Source organism: Ranitomeya variabilis, chromosome 8 (genome assembly GCF_051348905.1).
Source record: "Ranitomeya variabilis isolate aRanVar5 chromosome 8, aRanVar5.hap1, whole genome shotgun sequence".
In the NCBI taxonomy this organism is placed as follows: domain Eukaryota; kingdom Metazoa; phylum Chordata; class Amphibia; order Anura; family Dendrobatidae; genus Ranitomeya; species Ranitomeya variabilis.
In genome coordinates, this window is record NC_135239.1 from 27614574 (window position 1) to 27633709 (window position 19136).

Genomic DNA, 19136 nt, shown 5'->3' on the forward strand with positions numbered 1-19136 from the left:
TCTACACCTTCCGTGCCTGCCATCTTTCTACACCTTCCGTGTCCGCCATCTTTGTACACCTGTTGTGTCTTCACAGGAGCGCAGTGAGGTTACAGTACAGCGGATATTTCCGGACTGCGGGGCCTTGTATGCAGGCGATCACAGCTCCTCTGGGAGGAATAAGAATTTTTTTAAATTTAAATAAATGTTTTAGAAGGTAAAAAAAAAAAAGCCAATTTCACGTCACTTGTCCGCTGGGAAAATAAATAAAATCCCCAAAATAACACGGTGTCAGCGCGTGCGTCCAAACTAGTAAAATCTAATATTCATCGCATATGGTGACCGCCAAGATATAACAGAGAGGGCAGAGGTCCTGAACTGCGGTCACATCACCTAAGAAAAAAAGAGAAAATCAAACAAGAAAGTTGTACTGATAAACACCATGACTGCCTGAACCGTAAAGAACCAGGGAGGGTGGCGCTGCAGTGAGGGTGGCGCTGCAGTGACTGAGGCTCCTCAGGACTGTCCCCACCACTGGTTTACCACTGCTCAGTTCTAATTCGTCAAATATTCTGTCAATCATTTATAAAGCTTAATTATTGGCACATTACTTCCTCACAGGCTCCGCCCTCATAGAGTTACTGACCAATCCCAGGAGAGACACTTGATGTCCACAAAACTATTTACCAACTTTGAGCTGCGACATGCGCCCTCACGTCTCCCATTGGCTGACAACAACCGGGCCCGCCCCATCACTGTATGGTTTCTATTCGACAAAGCGACTGCCAATCGGTACACAGTCAGCCAATAGAAAATGACTTCTGTGAGGGAGTTGGGCTATGCGAAAATTACGATTAGTGATTGGACGAGAGTGTTACATGTCAGTCACGCTCTGACGAACGTAGATTGGCTAGTGGACGAAAGGTGGGTGGGGTACATTGTAAGGCTCCGCCTCCTGTTGAAGCTGCGCTGGGTCGCGGCGGAGTCTCCGCTGAGAGATCGACATTGGCGGACATGGAGGCCGGAGAAGAACGCTGAGGGCACCGAGCGGTCCGGGAAACCGCGCACGGTGAGTGCAACGAACGGTACCGCCCTCCACGGCCGCGGACGTATCCGACTCTTCCCCCTCACTAGCGACACCTAGTGTAGCTGCAGCATACAGCTCCGAGGGGCCACAGCCTGATCCACAGTGACACCCACTATACAGTGACACCCACTATATACAGTGACACCCACACTATATACAGTGACACCCACACAGTATACAGTGACACCCACACAGTATACAGTGACACCCACACAGTATACAGTGACACCCACACAGTATACAGTGACACCCACACTGTGTACAGTGACACCCACTATATAGTGACACCCACACAGTATACAGTGACACCCACACAGTATACAGTGACACCCACTATATAGTGACACCCACACAGTATACAGTGACACCCACACAGTATACAGTGACACCCACACAGTATACAGTGACACCCACACTGTATACAGTGACACCCACACAGTATACAGTGACACCCACTATATACAGTGACACCCACTATATACAGTGACACCCACACTATATACAGTGACACCCACACTATATACAGTGACACCCACTATATACAGTGACACCCACACTATATACAGTGACACCCACACTATATACAGTGACACCCACTATATACAGTGACACCCACACAGTATACAGTGACACCCACACAGTATACAGTGACACCCACACAGTATACAGTGACACCCACACAGTATACAGTGACACCCACACAGTATACAGTGACACCCACACTGTATACAGTGACACCCACACAGTATACAGTGACACCCACACAGTATACAGTGACACCCACACTATATACAGTGACACCCACACTATATACAGTGACACCCACTATACAGTGACACCCACTATACAGTGACACCCACACTATATATACAGTGACACCCACACAGTATACAGTGACACCCACACAGTATACAGTGACACCCACACTATATATACAGTGACACCCACACAGTATACAGTGACACCCACTATACAGTGACACCCACACTATATATACAGTGACACCCACACAGTATACAGTGACACCCACTATACAGTGACACCCACACAGTATACAGTGACACCCACACTATGTACAGTGACACCCACACTATGTACAGTGACACCCACACTATATATACAGTGACACCCACACTATATACAGTGACACCCACACTATATACAGTGACACCCACACTATATACAGTGACACCCACACTATATACAGTGACACCCACACTATATACAGTGACACCCACACTGTATACAGTGACACCCACACTGTATACAGTGACACCCACACTGTATACAGTGACACCCACACTGTATACAGTGACACCCACACTGTATACAGTGACACCCACACTGTATACAGTGACACCCACACTGTATACAGTGACACCCACACTGTATACAGTGACACCCACACTGTATACAGTGACACCCACACTGTATACAGTGACACCTACACTATATACAGAGTTGTATACTGCTTTGCGAGTCCCTGTGTACAGTGTTGTATACCGCTTTGCGCGTCCCTGTATACAGTGTTTTATACCGCTCTGTGCGTCCCTGGGTAATGTTGTATACCGCTTTCCGCGTCCCTGTATACAGTGTTGTATCCCGCTTTGTGCGTCCCTGTATACAGTGTGTCGTATACCGCTTTGCGCATCCCTGTATACAGTGTTGTATACCTCTGTGCATCCCTGTGTACAGTGTTGTATACCGCTCTGTGCGTCTGTATACAATAATAATAATTTTTATTTATATAGCACCAACATATTCCGCAGCACTTTACAATTAAGCGGGGACGTGTACAGACAATAAATTCAATACAAGTTAAGACAATTTAAACAGTGACATTAGGGGTGAGGACCCTGCTCGCCAGCTTACAATCTACAAATACAATGTGTGCACTTCTCTGTGCGTCTGTATACAGTGTTGTATACCGCTTTGCGCATCCCTGGGTAGTGTTGTATACCGCTTTGCGTGTCCCTGTTTCCAATGTTGTATACCGCTCTGTGCATCCCTGTATACAATGTTGTATACCGCTCTGTGCATCCCTGTATACAATGTTGTATACCGCTCTGTGCGTCCCTGTGTACAATGTTGTATACCGCTCTGCACCTCTTCGTACACAGTGTTGCATACCGCTTGGTGTTTCCTTATATGCCGTGTTACATACTGCTCTATATACAGTGTTATACACCGCTCTATATACAGTGTTATACGCCGCTCTATATACCGTGTTATACACCGCTCTATATACGGTGTCATACACTACTCTATATACGGTGTTATACACCGCTCTATATGCAGTGTTATACACCGCTCTATATGCAGTGTTATACACCGCTCTATATGCAGTGTTATACACCGCTCTATATGCAGTGTTATACACCGCTCTATATGCAGTGTTATACACCGCTCTATATGCAGTGTTATACACCGCTCTATATGCAGTGTTATACACCGCTCTATATGCAGTGTTATACACCGCTCTATATGCAGTGTTATACACCGCTCTATATGCAGTGTTATACACCGCTCTATATGCAGTGTTATACACCGCTCTATATGCAGTGTTATACACCGCTCTATATGCAGTGTTATACACCGCTCTATATGCAGTGTTATACACCGCTCTATATGCAGTGTTATACACCGCTCTATATGCAGTGTTATACACCGCTCTATATGCAGTGTTATACACCGCTCTATATGCAGTGTTATACACCGCTCTATATGCAGTGTTATACACCGCTCTATATGCAGTGTTATACACCGCTCTATATGCAGTGTTATACACCGCTCTATATGCAGTGTTATACACCGCTCTATATGCAGTGTTATACACCGCTCTATATGCAGTGTTATACACCGCTCTATATGCAGTGTTATACACCGCTCTATATGCAGTGTTATACACCGCTCTATATGCAGTGTTATACACCGCTCTATATGCAGTGTTATACACCGCTCTATATGCAGTGTTATACACCGCTCTATATGCAGTGTTATACACCGCTCTATATGCAGTGTTATACACCGCTCTATATGCAGTGTTATACACCGCTCTATATGCAGTGTTATACACCGCTCTATATGCAGTGTTATACACCGCTCTATATGCAGTGTTATACACCGCTCTATATGCAGTGTTATACACCGCTCTATATGCAGTGTTATACACCGCTCTATATGCAGTGTTATACACCGCTCTATATGCAGTGTTATACACCGCTCTATATGCAGTGTTATACACCGCTCTATATGCAGTGTTATACACCGCTCTATATGCAGTGTTATACACCGCTCTATATGCAGTGTTATACACCGCTCTATATGCAGTGTTATACACCGCTCTATATGCAGTGTTATACACCGCTCTATATGCAGTGTTATACACCGCTCTATATGCAGTGTTATACACCGCTCTATATGCAGTGTTATACACCGCTCTATATGCAGTGTTATACACCGCTCTATATGCAGTGTTATACACCGCTCTATATGCAGTGTTATACACCGCTCTATATGCAGTGTTATACACCGCTCTGTATGCAGTGTTATACACCGCTCTGTATGCAGTGTTATACACCGCTCTGTATGCAGTGTTATACACCGCTCTGTATGCAGTGTTATACACCGCTCTGTATGCAGTGTTATACACCGCTCTGTATGCAGTGTTATACACCGCTCTGTATGCAGTGTTATACACCGCTCTGTATGCAGTGTTATACACCGCTCTGTATGCAGTGTTATACACCGCTCTGTATGCAGTGTTATACACCGCTCTGTATGCAGTGTTATACACCGCTCTGTATGCAGTGTTATACACCGCTCTGTATGCAGTGTTATACACCGCTCTGTATGCAGTGTTATACACCGCTCTGTATGCAGTGTTATACACCGCTCTGTATGCAGTGTTATACACCGCTCTGTATGCAGTGTTATACACCGCTCTGTATGCAGTGTTATACACCGCTCTGTATGCAGTGTTATACACCGCTCTGTATGCAGTGTTATACACCGCTCTGTATGCAGTGTTATACACCGCTCTGTATGCAGTGTTATACACCGCTCTGTATGCAGTGTTATACACCGCTCTGTATGCAGTGTTATACACCGCTCTGTATGCAGTGTTATACACCGCTCTGTATGCAGTGTTATACACCGCTCTGTATGCAGTGTTATACACCGCTCTGTATGCAGTGTTATACACCGCTCTGTATGCAGTGTTATACACCGCTCTGTATGCAGTGTTATACACCGCTCTGTATGCAGTGTTATACACCGCTCTGTATGCAGTGTTATACACCGCTCTGTATGCAGTGTTATACACCGCTCTGTATGCAGTGTTATACACCGCTCTGTATGCAGTGTTATACACCGCTCTGTATGCAGTGTTATACACCGCTCTGTATGCAGTGTTATACACCGCTCTGTATGCAGTGTTATACACCGCTCTGTATGCAGTGTTATACACCGCTCTGTATGCAGTGTTATACACCGCTCTGTATGCAGTGTTATACACCGCTCTGTATGCAGTGTTATACACCGCTCTGTATGCAGTGTTATACACCGCTCTGTATGCAGTGTTATACACCGCTCTGTATGCAGTGTTATACACCGCTCTGTATGCAGTGTTATACACCGCTCTGTATGCAGTGTTATACACCGCTCTGTATGCAGTGTTATACACCGCTCTGTATGCAGTGTTATACACCGCTCTGTATGCAGTGTTATACACCGCTCTGTATGCAGTGTTATACACCGCTCTGTATGCAGTGTTATACACCGCTCTATATGCAGTGTTATACACCGCTCTATATGCAGTGTTATACACCGCTCTATATGCAGTGTTATACACCGCTCTATATGCAGTGTTATACACCGCTCTATATGCAGTGTTAGGGTATGTGTCCACGTTCAGGATTGCATCAGGATTTGGTCAGGATTTTTCATCAGTATCTGTAAGCCAAAACCAGGAGTGGAACAATTAGAGGAAAAGTATAATAGAAACATATGCACCACTTTTTCATTTATCACCCACTCCTGGTTTTGGCTTACAAATACTGATGAAAAATCCTGACCAAATCCTGATGCAATCCTGAACATGGACACATACCCTTATACACCGCTCTATATGCAGTGTTATACACCACTCTATATACAGTTATACACCGCTCTATATACAGGGTTATACACCGCTCTATATACGGTGTAATACAATGCTCTATATACAGTGTTATACACCGCTCTATATACGGTGTTATACACCGCTTTATATACAGTGTTGTACACCGCTCTATATACAGTGTTATACACCGCTCTATATACAGTGTTATACACCGCTCTATATGCAGTGTTATACACCGCTCTATATACAGTGTTATACACCACTCTATATACAGTTATACACCGCTCTATATACAGTGTTATACACCGCTCTATATACAGTGTTATACACCGCTCTATATACAGTGTTATACACCGCTTTATATACAGTGTTATACACCGCTTTATATACAGTGTTATACACAGCTCTATATACAGTGTTATGCACCGCTCTATATACAGTGTTATGCACCGCTCTATATACGGTGTAATACAATGCTCTATATACAGTGTTATACACCGCTCTATATACAGTGTTATACACCGCTTTATATACAGTGTTGTACACCGCTCTATATACAGTGTTATACACCGCTCTATATACAGTGTTATACACCGCTCTATATGCAGTGTTATACACCGCTCTATATACAGTGTTATACACCACTCTATATACAGTTATACACCGCTCTATATACAGTGTTATGCACCGCTCTATATACGGTGTCATACAATTCTCTATATACAGTTATACACCGCTTTATATACAGTGTTATACACCGCTCTATATACAGTTATACACCGATCTATATACAGGGTTATACACCGCTTTATATACAGTGTTGTACACCGCTCTATATACAGTGTTATACACCGCTCTATATACAGTGTTATACACCGCTCTATATGCAGTGTTATACACCGCTCTATATACAGTGTTATACACCACTCTATATACAGTTATACACCGCTCTATATACAGTGTTATGCACCGCTCTATATACAGTGTCATACAATGCTCTATATACAGTGTTATACACCACTTTATATAGAGTGTTATGCACCGCTCTATATGCAGTGTTATGCACCGCTCTATATGCAGTGTTATACACCGCTCTATATGCAGTGTTATACACCGCTCTATATGCAGTGTTATACACCGCTCTATATGCAGTGTTATACACCGCTCTATATGCAGTGTTATACACCGCTCTATATGCAGTGTTATACACCGCTCTATATACAGTTATACACCACTCTATATACAGGGTTATACACTGCTCTATATACGGTGTCATACAATTCTCTATATACAGTTATACACCGCTTTATATACAGTGTTATACACCGCTCTATATACAGTTATACACCGCTCTATATACAGGGTTATACACCTCTTTATATGCAGTGTTATACATCGCTCTATATACAGTTATACACCGCTCTATATGCAGGGTTATACACCGCTCTATATACGGTGTCATACAATTCTCTATATACAGTTATACACCGCTTTATATACAGTGTTACACACCGCTCTATATACAGGGTTATACACCGCTCTATATACGGTGTCATACAATGCTCTATATACAGTGTTATGCACCGCTCTATATACAGTGTTATGCACCGCTCTATATACAGTGTTATACACCGCTCTATATACAGTGTGATATACTGCTCTTTGTTTCATTATATACAGTGGTATATACTGCTTTGCATCCCCGTATACAGTGTTATTATATACAGTGGTATATACCGTTCTAAGGTTGCTATACAGTATCAGGGAGACGTTTGGACATCCCAGTTCGTACAATGGTTTTCTTTGTTATGGGAATGTGCACATCGTAGATTCAGACTGAAGGCCACAAAACCTCTTGAGACCACACATGAAACAAGGAGTAAAGAAGCACGTGTGAAACAACCCAGAATGTGTGTTACGTCTTAGATTCCCCTTAGATTCTTTTTCTCCCATGACAGCGTTTCACACTTTCTCTCCAGCAGCGTCATCATCAGTGGCCTGGAAGGGCTTCCAACAATCTTGAAGGAGTTCCTAGAGGTGCTGAGCGCTTGTTGCTACTTTGCGTTGCGTCCATCTCATCCCAAACCATCTCCATCGGGTACAGGTCGGGTGATTGTGGAGGCCATGTCTTCTGATGCAGCCATCATCCCTCTCACTCTTGGTCACATAGCTTTCACTGGCCTGGAGATATTTTGAGTCATTGTCCTGTTGCAAACAAGTGGTGGTCCCACTAAGTATAAAGTATAAGGGTATGTGCACACGGTCAGTAATCGGCAGCGCCTTGGACGAAGCACATGTCCGCTGTGTCTAAAGCACTGCCGGCTATTGAACGCACGTGAATCCGCATGTGTTCATTGAACCGCCCAGATTCACTGCGCCCAATACATTGTACTGGTGAAATTTATCTTGTGGACACGCGTCTCTCTGCAAGATAAATAGACATGCTGCGGTCCGTAAAGACGCTCCGCATGTCCGTCTCCACGGGTGATCCGTAGGTGTCTGTGGACGCATAGTGGGCATGGGATTTCTTAAAATCCCATCCACTATTCTGTAACATCTGGACTTTGCGGGTTGGATGCTGCGCAAATACGCAGCGTCCAACCTGCAGTGTTTACGGACTGTGTGCGCCTACCCTTAATCAGATGGAATGGTGGTCACTGCCGAACACTGTTGTCGCCATGCTGGGTAATTTGCCCTGAATGTGTATTAAATCACCACTATTGTCACCAGCAGAGCACCCTCCACCATTACACCTCCCCTCCGAGCTTCTCGGTGGGTGCCACAGACATAGAAACCATCCACTCACATTTTCTGCAGTAAAGATTTCCACTGACGTCCAGTTCTTGTGTTGCTCCGTCCAAACATGTTTTGTTTTTTTTTCGTTTGCGGTCTTCAGTAGTGGCTTCTTTGCAGCAATTTGACCATGATATATTCCCACAATCTCCTCTGGACAGCTGATGTTGAAATGTGTCTGCTTCTTGATGTCTGAACATCATTTATGAGGGCTGATATTTGAGGGGCTGTCTATTTGCATTTTCTGAGGCTGGTAATTCTGATGAACTTATCCTCTGCAGCCAAAGTCATTTTTTTTCTTTTTCTTTCCTGGGGCAGTCATCATGAGAGACAGTTTCTTAGCAATCAATGGTTTTCATGACCACACTTAAAGATACCTTCAAGGTCCTAGTAATTTTCTGGATTGGTTTTATGTCATAAAGTAATGATGGACTGTGGTGTCTCTACTTAGTTGAGTGTTTCTTTCCACATTGTGGCTTAGGACAGTTGTGGGATAGGATAGGGCACCAACACTGCAGAACAAACCTGATGGTCACAAATACTATCTGAAGGCCGATGATTCCACAAAGGAGCTCCTGACTAAGGCGACCTGTGCATTGGAAGCCATTCCAGGTGACAATCTCATGAAACTGCTGGAGAGAATGAGGGGTGTAAAGCTGTCGTCAGAGTAAAGGGGGAACTCTAAGGTTCTAGTTTCTAAAATGGGGTCACCTTTGGGTGTTTCTTCTTCTTTTTGGCACGTGTGTCATGGCATCTGCAATCTATTCAAGCTAAATTTGTGCTACAAGAAATCCAGTAGCGCTCCTTCCTTTCTGAGCCCCGCGGTGTGCGCAAACTGTAGTTTTTATGACCACCTATAGGGTATCACTATATTTGTAAGAAGTTGCATAACTAATTGTGGACTCCATTTTCTTCCGTTAGCGTGTATACTGTACGTAAATTAAAAGTTCTGGGGCTAAAGTAAAAGTTTTTATTGGTAAAAGTGTATTTTTCCATTCCACTTTGCACTGATTCCTGTGAACCACCTGAAGGGTTGGCATTGGCAACTTTTAATTTAAGGGTATAAAAACTCAAACTATGAAAATTGTTAACTATTAGGCTGTGTGCACACATAGCAGATTTTTTGCGTTTCTTCGCTATAAAAACGCATACATTATGCATCCCATCATTTAGAATGCATTCCGCAATTTTTGTGCACAAGATGCGTTTTTTTCCGGTAAAAAACGCAGCATGTTCATTAATTTTGCATATTTCCCACTATATTATTGCATCGGGAACCTCCGGAAAAATCCGCAAAAAAAACCGCATCAAAAACGCGGTAAAAAACGCACCAAAAACGCATGCGGATTTCTTGCAGAAAATGTCCAGTTTTGCTCAGGAGCCAAGAAATCCTGAACGTGTGCACATAGCCTTAAAAAATTTTCATTGAATTTCGGATATTTTCCTAAATATTTGCAAAATATAAATTTACAAAACACATCGACATAAAGTACAATGCGTTGTGAAAAAACGATCTCGGAATTGCTGAATTACGTAGAAGCTTTCCAGAATTATTGTTGCATAAAGTGACACATCAGGTTTGAAAAAAAAAAAAAAAAGGGGCTTTTTCACAAATTGCAAAAAAGGTTCGTTGATGTCAGACTGGACGCCGGCCCTTTGACACAACACATCATACTCATCCTGCATTTGGTTCGGTTGTTCTCCCTCTCGATGGCGCCCCCGGCGAGCTGCATGCAGCGGAGACATTGGACATGAAATGCTGCGTGCCCTATGATCCCTCATACTGATTATCGCACTGCGTCGTGTAATGTGACCTATGGTACCGGCTTCTGCCATGCCCAGGACACCACCCCTTTAATCAACAAACCGTGTATTTAGCAGCCCCGGCGACTCTCACCGCGCTCTCCGAAAAGTGAGTCTAAATTATTCTATAAGAAATTAATGGGGTTGTCCTAGATTTGGTGGCATTTCCTTCTAAGGCGCGCTCTTGCATCTGTATGACTACAAGTCTAAGCATGCCCAGTGGATCGTCGGCCAAGCCCCTGCCATATCTGATCACTGTATAAATTGTTTTTCCTAAAGGTTAATCAGTGCGCGGCCGCTGGAGCTCATCGGTCACGGGGTGGCGAAGTGAGCGCGCTGGCTGCAGCGCTCCAATCATTTGTCCCCTGAGGTCGCTGCTCGTACAAGACGCGCTTCATAAAGTCGTTCTGAGCTGATCTGTTTTCCTGTTTTGCAGCTGGGAAAACGCTTTTTATGTAAAATCCCAGGGTCCCTTCCCAGTAATCTGTCCGGACGGCGTTCCCGCACCGCCGGCTACTGAAAATGGCTTTACCGGTTACGTCTACTTCAAAAGCTGGAATTTTATTTTATTAATCTCAAGTTTTATAGGCTGTATTGAACTCTAGTCACATCCAGAGCTGCGCTCCTTATTCACTGGGTATATGTAGCATAAACTTGTTATAGGCTGTATTGTACTCTAGTCACTTCCAGAGCTGCGCTCCTTCCTTATTCACTGGGTATATGTAGAATAAGCTTGTATTAAAAAAGTTCTGCAATTTTCTGTTAGATTTTGTGTTTTATTTCATCACTATGTTGATGATTTCCGCTTCCTTTCAGTGAACGTGAACATTTTTATTTAGATACAGAAGCTTAAAACCGGTCATAACCAAAACAGCTGAGGGTTCGTTACAGTTGTGTTCCATTAAAATCCTCCTTGAAGTAAGTGTCCTGGACTCCTGGTTGATCAGTGTGACCTCCACTGATACAAGTGTAGCAAGCGATGGAGGGAGACAGATCTGTGCTGCTGATGTGTTTTAGCTCACAGAGGATTGATGCATTGTAACAAACACTCAGCTGTGAGATGTATTGGATCTGCGTGCCTTGTCGGCCTCTGGATATAAAAGAAGAATGCTCACATTTGTTGACAGCAGGCAGAGATATTGAAACAAAGCGTACAATGTTTGCTACTTTTTTGCTACTTTGTAGTTTAACCATTACACAATGCTAATTTAGTTTAATCCCTTTTTATATCCATATTCTCATATTCTGACTGTGATTGTTAGTCGCCGCTGTCAGTCCTTTGCTCTTTTCTGCCATGTTGGCACACCTTAACATTCCGTTGTTTTTCGTTTTTTAGCACTTCATGAACGCCGTGCCACCAGGATCCAGGACGCCCTAAAATGTGATCGTTCCTCTTCACATCCAGTCTTAACTCAGGGAGCAATGGATCGGAATAAACGAAATTCTATCGCTGGCTTCCCACCTCGGCTGGACCGTATTGAGGATACCGTATCGGGTGACGGCGGGATGGGTCAGTTGGGCAGAGTCTACTCCTCGTCCTACAACGCACTCATCAGCGCCTTCTCCCGGCTCACGCGACTCGATGACTTCACCTGCGAGAAGATCGGATCTGGCTTCTTCTCCGAGGTCTTTAAGGTAGTTTTCATTTGCAGCCGTCCTTAATACGATTGGTTTGCACTTTGCATATATTCAGTACATTTATTCTCATATTCTTCATATAATTTCATAATTAGTCTCTGCTTGCTGTCAGTACATGGAAATAATCTTGTTTACATCCAGAGGCAGAAATCTCATTCCAGCACTAATACTTTTTTTATAGTCATTTGTGCACTTAAAAATTACTATTTTTATTTCTATAGCTCCACCATATTCTGCAGTTATATCAGATGCCCGTCTATGTGGCCCCACCCCTTATATATGGCCCCTTTCCTTGTATTTGGGGTCCTCCCCTTGTGTACGGGCTCCTCCCCTTGTGTACGGGCTCCTCCCCTTGTGTACGGGCTCCTCCCCTTGTGTACGGGCTCCCCCCCTTGTGTACGGGCTCCTCCCCTTGTGTACGGGCTCCTCCCCTTGTGTACGGGCTCCTCCCCTTGTGTACGGGCTCCTCCCCTTGTGTACGGGCTCCTCCCCTTGTGTACGGGCTCCTCCCCTTGTGTACGGGCTCCTCCCCTTGTGTACGGGCTCCTCCCCTTGTGTACGGGCTCCTCCCCTTGTGTACGGGCTCCTCCCCTTGTGTACGGGCTCCTCCCCTTGTGTACGGGCTCCTCCCCTTGTGTACGGGCTCCTCCCCTTGTGTACGGGCTCCTCCCCTTGTGTACGGGCTCCTCCCCTTGTGTACGGGCTCCTCCCCTTGCCCTTTGTGTACGGGCTCCTCCCCTTGTGTATGGGCTCCTTCCTCTTGTGTACGGGCTCCTCCCCTTGTGTACGGGCTCCTCCCCTTGTGTACGGGCTCCTCCCCTTGTGTACGGGCTCCTCCCCTTGTGTACGGGCTCCTCCCCTTGTGTACGGGCTCCTCCCCTTGTGTACGGGCTCCTCCCCTTGTGTACGGGATCCTCCCCTTGTGTACGGGATCCTCCCCTTGTGTACGGGATCCTCCCCTTGTGTACGGGATCCTCCCCTTGTGTACGGGATCCTCCCCTTGTGTACGGGATCCTCCCCTTGTGTACGGGATCCTCCCCTTGCCCTTTGTGTACGGGCTCCTCCCCTTGTGTATGGGCTCCTTCCTCTTGTGTACGGGCTCCTCCCCTTGTGTACGGGCTCCTCCCCTTGTGTACGGGCTCCTCCCCTTGTGTACGGGCTCCTCCCCTTGTGTACGGGCTCCTCCCCTTGTGTACGGGCTCCTCCCCTTGTGTACGGGATCCTCCCCTTGTGTATGGGATCCTCCCTCTTGTGTACGGGCTCCTCCCTCTTGTGTACGGGCTCCTCCCTCTTGTGTACGGGCTCCTCCCTCTTGTGTACGGGCTCCTCCCCTTGTGTACGGGCTCCTCCCTCTTGTGTACGGGCTCCTCCCCTTGTGTAAGGGATCCTTCCCTTGTGTAAGGGATCCTCCCCTTGTGTACGGGATTCTCCCCTTGTGTACGGGATCCTCCCTCTTGTGTATGGGCTCCTCCCCTTGTGTACGGGCTCCTCCCCTTGTGTACGGGCTCCTCCCCTTGTGTACGGGCTCCTCCCCTTGTGTACGGGCTCCTCCCCTTGTGTACGGGTTCCTCCCCTTCCCTTTGTATACTGGATCCTTCCCTTTTTCTGTGCAGAACTTTCCTGATAACTTTTTTTTCCTCACAGTGAGTTTAGTTGCTTGTAGTTTTTTAATCTTCTGTCCTTAGTATAGTTTTGTCATCTCTCCATGTACTGACGTTCTGCTGTCCTTGTGTGAACAAGCAGAGCTGCAGTGTAAAGCATGGTGGAGAGATAGATGCTACCTATGGTGCCTATGGTGTAACAGGGCTGTTACAAGATAAGGAAAGCCAGGGTTTTCCATGTAGATATAGATTGTAACATGCTAAGGACCAGCGAGCGAGGTCATGTGGCCAAAGTCAGGCGGCCCGAGCAGTGACACAGAGCAGACGATGGCCGTCACTTCTGGGAAAGCTTCGCTGCTTGTCTGTTTCTCTTTCTGTTTGCAGCAGGTTTTTTTTTTGTTTTCTGCAATGTTGTTATGATCCTGTGAAAGATTCTCCGGGATTCAGTACGATGTTTGCATTAATGCTTGTATTGGTCACCGCGTCGCTGTGTGCTCTTAAAGGGACCTCCTGCCCCTGCATAATGTGCAATGTAGTAATCCCAGACCTTCTCAGGATTCTGGTATTTTTTTGTTGCAGAGATGCATCTGCTCTTTGCACAACTGCACCTGCTGCAGCTTATTGCATCCTCGCTGCCCGCCTGTGTAGGAAGGGGCTGAGCTATATATACATATATATAGATACACATATACATGATGATTAATGTAGAATTACTTTTATTTAAATCGGCCTCCGTTGTCATGGTGATTGAGGACAGATATTTTTCTATTATCACCTGCAATGTCTCATTTCTTTCCCTATAACACCGGACAAAGCTTGATTCTTATGCTTTGAGGATGACGCTGGTTGGATGACCGAGATTTACCGACATCCGTGAATTGATAGGTTGTTGTAAATGGCACCAGTTGCACTGAATTTAATACAAAAATTGCAGAATTGGATCCCGTTCAATGCATCCCACTCATTTATGTAAATGCATTACATTGCCTGTAACGTAATAGCAATGACAAAATCAAGTTTTAATTGCTGCTATTTGTCAGTCACTGACAGCGGCATTTTAAGGGCTCGGATGCCACTGCTCATGTGCACAGGCTCCCTCAATGCAATTGCAGGGTGACATTGGAATATTATGGCAGTTTGGGACCTACTGAAGACCCCCGTTACTGCCATTCTGGTCAATATAGATATATACTGAAATATTAGCGTATATAGAAGAAGCAATCAAATGATCATCCATTCAATTAAAAATTATGTAAAAAAAATATATATATATATATATATATATATATATATATATATATATATATATATATATATATATATATATATATATATATATATATATATATATATATATGTATATATATGTATATATATATATGTGTGTGTATGTGTATATATGTATATATATATATATATATATATATATATATATACAGGTCCTTCTCAAAAAATTAGCATATAGTGTTACATTTCATTATTTACCATAATGTAATGATTACAATTAAACTTTCATATATTATAGATTCATTATCCACCAACTGAAATTTGTCAGGTCTTTTATTGTTTTAATACTGATGATTTTGGCCTACAACTCCTGATAACGCAAAAAACCTGTCTCAATAAATTAGCATATTTCACCCGGCCAATCAAATAAAAGTGTTTTTTAATGACAAACAAAAAAACCATCAAATAATAATGTTCAGTTATGCACTCAATACTTGGTCGGGAATCCTTTGGCAGAAATGACTGCTTCAATGCGGCGTGGCATGGAGGCAATCAGCCTGTGACACTGCTGAGATGTTATGGAGGCCCAGGATGCTTCAATAGCGGCCTTAAGCTCATCCAGAGTGTTGGGTCTTGCGTCTCTCAACTTTCTCTTCACAATATCCCACAGATTCTCTATGGGGTTCAGGTCAGGAGAGTTGGCAGGCCAATTGAGCACAGTAATACCATGGTCAGTAAACCATTTACCAGTGGTTTTGGCACTGTGAGCAGGTGCCAGGTCGTGCTGAAAAATGAAATCTTCATCTCCATAAAGCATTTCAGCCGATGGAAGCATGAAGTGCTCTAAAATCTCCTGATAGCTAGCTGCATTGACCCTGCCCTTGATGAAACACAGTGGACCAACACCAGCAGCTGACATGGCACCCCACACCATCACTGACTGGGTACTTGACACTGGACTTCAGGCATTTTGGCATTTCCTTCTCCCCAGTCTTCCTCCAGACTCTGGCACCTTGATTTCTGAATGACATGCAAAATTTGCTTTCATCAGAAAAAAGTACTTGGGACCACTTAGCAACAGTCCAGTGCTGCTTCTGTGTAGCCCAGGTCAGGCGCTTCTGCCGCTGTTTATGGTTCAAAAGTGGCTTTACCTGGGGAATGCGGCACCTGTAGCCCATTTCCTGCACACGCCTGTGCACGGTGGCTCTGGATGTTTCCACACCAGACTCAGTCCACTGCTTCCTCAGGTTCCCCAAGGTCTGGAATCGGTCCTTCTCCACAATCTTCCTCAGGGTCCGGTCACCTCTTCTCGTTGTACAGCGTTTTCTGCCACATTGTTTCCTTCCAACAGACTTACCATTGAGGTGCCTTGATACAGCACTCTGGGAACAGCCTATTTGTTGAGAAATGTCTTTCTGGGTCTTACCCTCTTGCTTGAGGGTGTCAATGATGGCCTTCTTGACATCTGTCAGGTCGCTAGTCTTACCCATGATGGGGGTTTTGAGTAATGAACCAGGCAGGGAGTTTTTAAAAGCCTCAGGTATCTTTTGCATGTGTTTAGAGTTAATTAGTTGATTCAGAAGATTAGGGTAATAGGTCGTTTAGAGAACCTTTTCTTGATATGCTAATTTATTGAGACAGGTTTTTTGGGTTATCAGGAGTTGTAGGCCAAAATCATCAGCATTAAAACAATAAAAGACCTGACAAATTTCAGTTGGTGGATAATGAATCTATAATATATGAAAGTTTAATTGTAATCATTACATTATGGTAAATAATGACATTTAACACTATATGCTAATTTTTTGAGAAGGACCTGTATATATGTGTATATATATATATATATGTGTTTATGTGTATGTGTATATGTGTATATATATATATAATATATTTATTTTTTTTAAATATTAACATTTAGAAATGTGAAAAATTAACATATTTGGTATGACCACATTTTATCTATCAAAATAACATAATTATTTAACCTGAACAATAAGCTTCTTTAAAAATGTGGAAGCGCAGAAACGCAGTTGTTTGGTCACAGGTAATAAATAAATAAAATAAAATAATGAAATCGCCATTTATACCAAAAAAATGACACTTCTAGTAATGACTGTGCACAGCTCCATTGAAGGAGATGGGTTGCAGCCTGATATATGTGACAGTGGCCAACAGTACAACTGCCTTTGATGCTCATGGAAACCAATCACAGCGCAGCTTTCATTTTCCCAGAGCTCTTTATGAGATGAAAGCTGACCAGTGATTGGTTGCTAAGGGCAGCAAAGACATAAACGAGGCCCAGTATATGTCAGATGTTGGCCGGTCCTGTCTGTCGACGTCTCCTCCGGGTTTCGCCTTTGTTCCGCTCTGTCTGGATCCGGTGGGCTGTGGGATTCTCAGCCGCGTGTTTTGCCTTTGATCTTTATTTTGAGCCAGAGCGGAGGCTTATTATTACGGGCCGTCTTTAGTTACGGTGCGGCTAGCATCTGGGGTTCGCGTGCTGGGCTGCGACGTGTAATTACCTCTCCTGTCAGGGCAGGTTCCATTATGTCTGCGTGATAGGAGCTCAGCGACTTTACATGACCGGATTAAATGCTCACCCACAGCTGCTGTAGGACTACAAGTCCCAGAGTGACCTGCATGTAGTCTGCATTATTAACACATACAATTGGGATTTAATAGTTTCCATTAATTAATGTTTTTTTGTTGGGGGGGATTAGCAGTTGTCTTTTTCAGTTGTCAATAAAGTTTTTCAAATTCAATCATAGTTTTCAAGTGCAGGAGAAAATATCAACTGATCAGAGCAGGGCTTCAATTTCAACCAATCAAAACCTTGCTTTCTTTTGCCAATATGTTCTGGAGCAATGAAAGCCGAAAGCTGATTGGTTGCTATAGGTAATTTCTGCCCTCCGTCGGGATAGATGGTATACCGGGTATTCACTGGCAGCCATGTGTCTATTGGATAGAATGGCATGTCAGCGGGTGATCGGTTAGTCACGTAACTTATGACCTTCCAGTATTTTTTTTTTAGTGACTTCTTCAGTGACTAGTTGTGTAATATAGAGATGTTCAGAGTATTTTACACTTTTTATTTGCCAGGCTGAGCCCTGTAGTTCTCCGGCAGACAGTGGACTTCCCATTAGAGAAATATAATTATATCTACAGTTTGTGTTTATTTACTTTTGGGATTGTTAGAAAAATGATATGAAGGGTCCTGTCATCAAGTAAAAGTACAAAAAGCAATGATTAGTGTCCCCCAACCCTCCCTCCAGAGATTGGTGTTATAACATCCCATATTTAGAAAGCACCCCTCCATTATATCATCCAGAAGAACGGGACCCCTACATAATATTATTCAGAAGGACGGGACCCCCTCCATTATATCATCCAGAAGAACGGGACCCCCTACATAATATCATCCAGAAGACGGGACCCCCTACATAATATCATCCAGAAGGACGGGACCCCCTACATTATATCATCCAGAAGGACGGGACCCCCTACATTATATCATCCAGAAGAACGGGACCCCTACATAATATTATTCAGAAGGACGGGACCCCCTACATTATATCATCCAGAAGGACGGGACCCCCTACATTATATCATCCAGAAGGACGGGACCCCCTACATTATATCATCCAGAAGGACGGGACCCCCTCCATTATATCATCCAGAAGAACGGGACCCCTACATAATATTATTCAGAAGGACGGGACCCCCTACATTATATCATCCAGAAGACAGGACCCCCTACATAATATCATCCAGAAGAACGGGACCCCCCTGAATTATATAATTCAGAAGGACAGGACCCCTACATTATCATCCAGAAGGACGGGACCCCAACATTATATCATCATATAATAATAATTTTATTTATATA

At 44.0% G+C, this 19136-nt stretch overlaps 1 protein-coding gene across 1 annotated transcript in view; it reads left to right on the plus strand.

The window, feature by feature from the left end:
- Positions 1-883: 883 nt before the first annotated feature.
- Positions 884-19136, plus strand: part of TESK2 (testis associated actin remodelling kinase 2) — a 52121-nt gene continuing 33868 nt past the window's right edge. The window contains exons 1-2 of the mRNA XM_077278177.1: positions 884-1048; positions 12121-12419. Of these exons, the coding sequence (XP_077134292.1) occupies positions 12207-12419 (213 nt within the window). The 5' untranslated portion in view covers positions 884-1048; positions 12121-12206. The remainder of the gene's footprint in view (positions 1049-12120; positions 12420-19136) is intronic.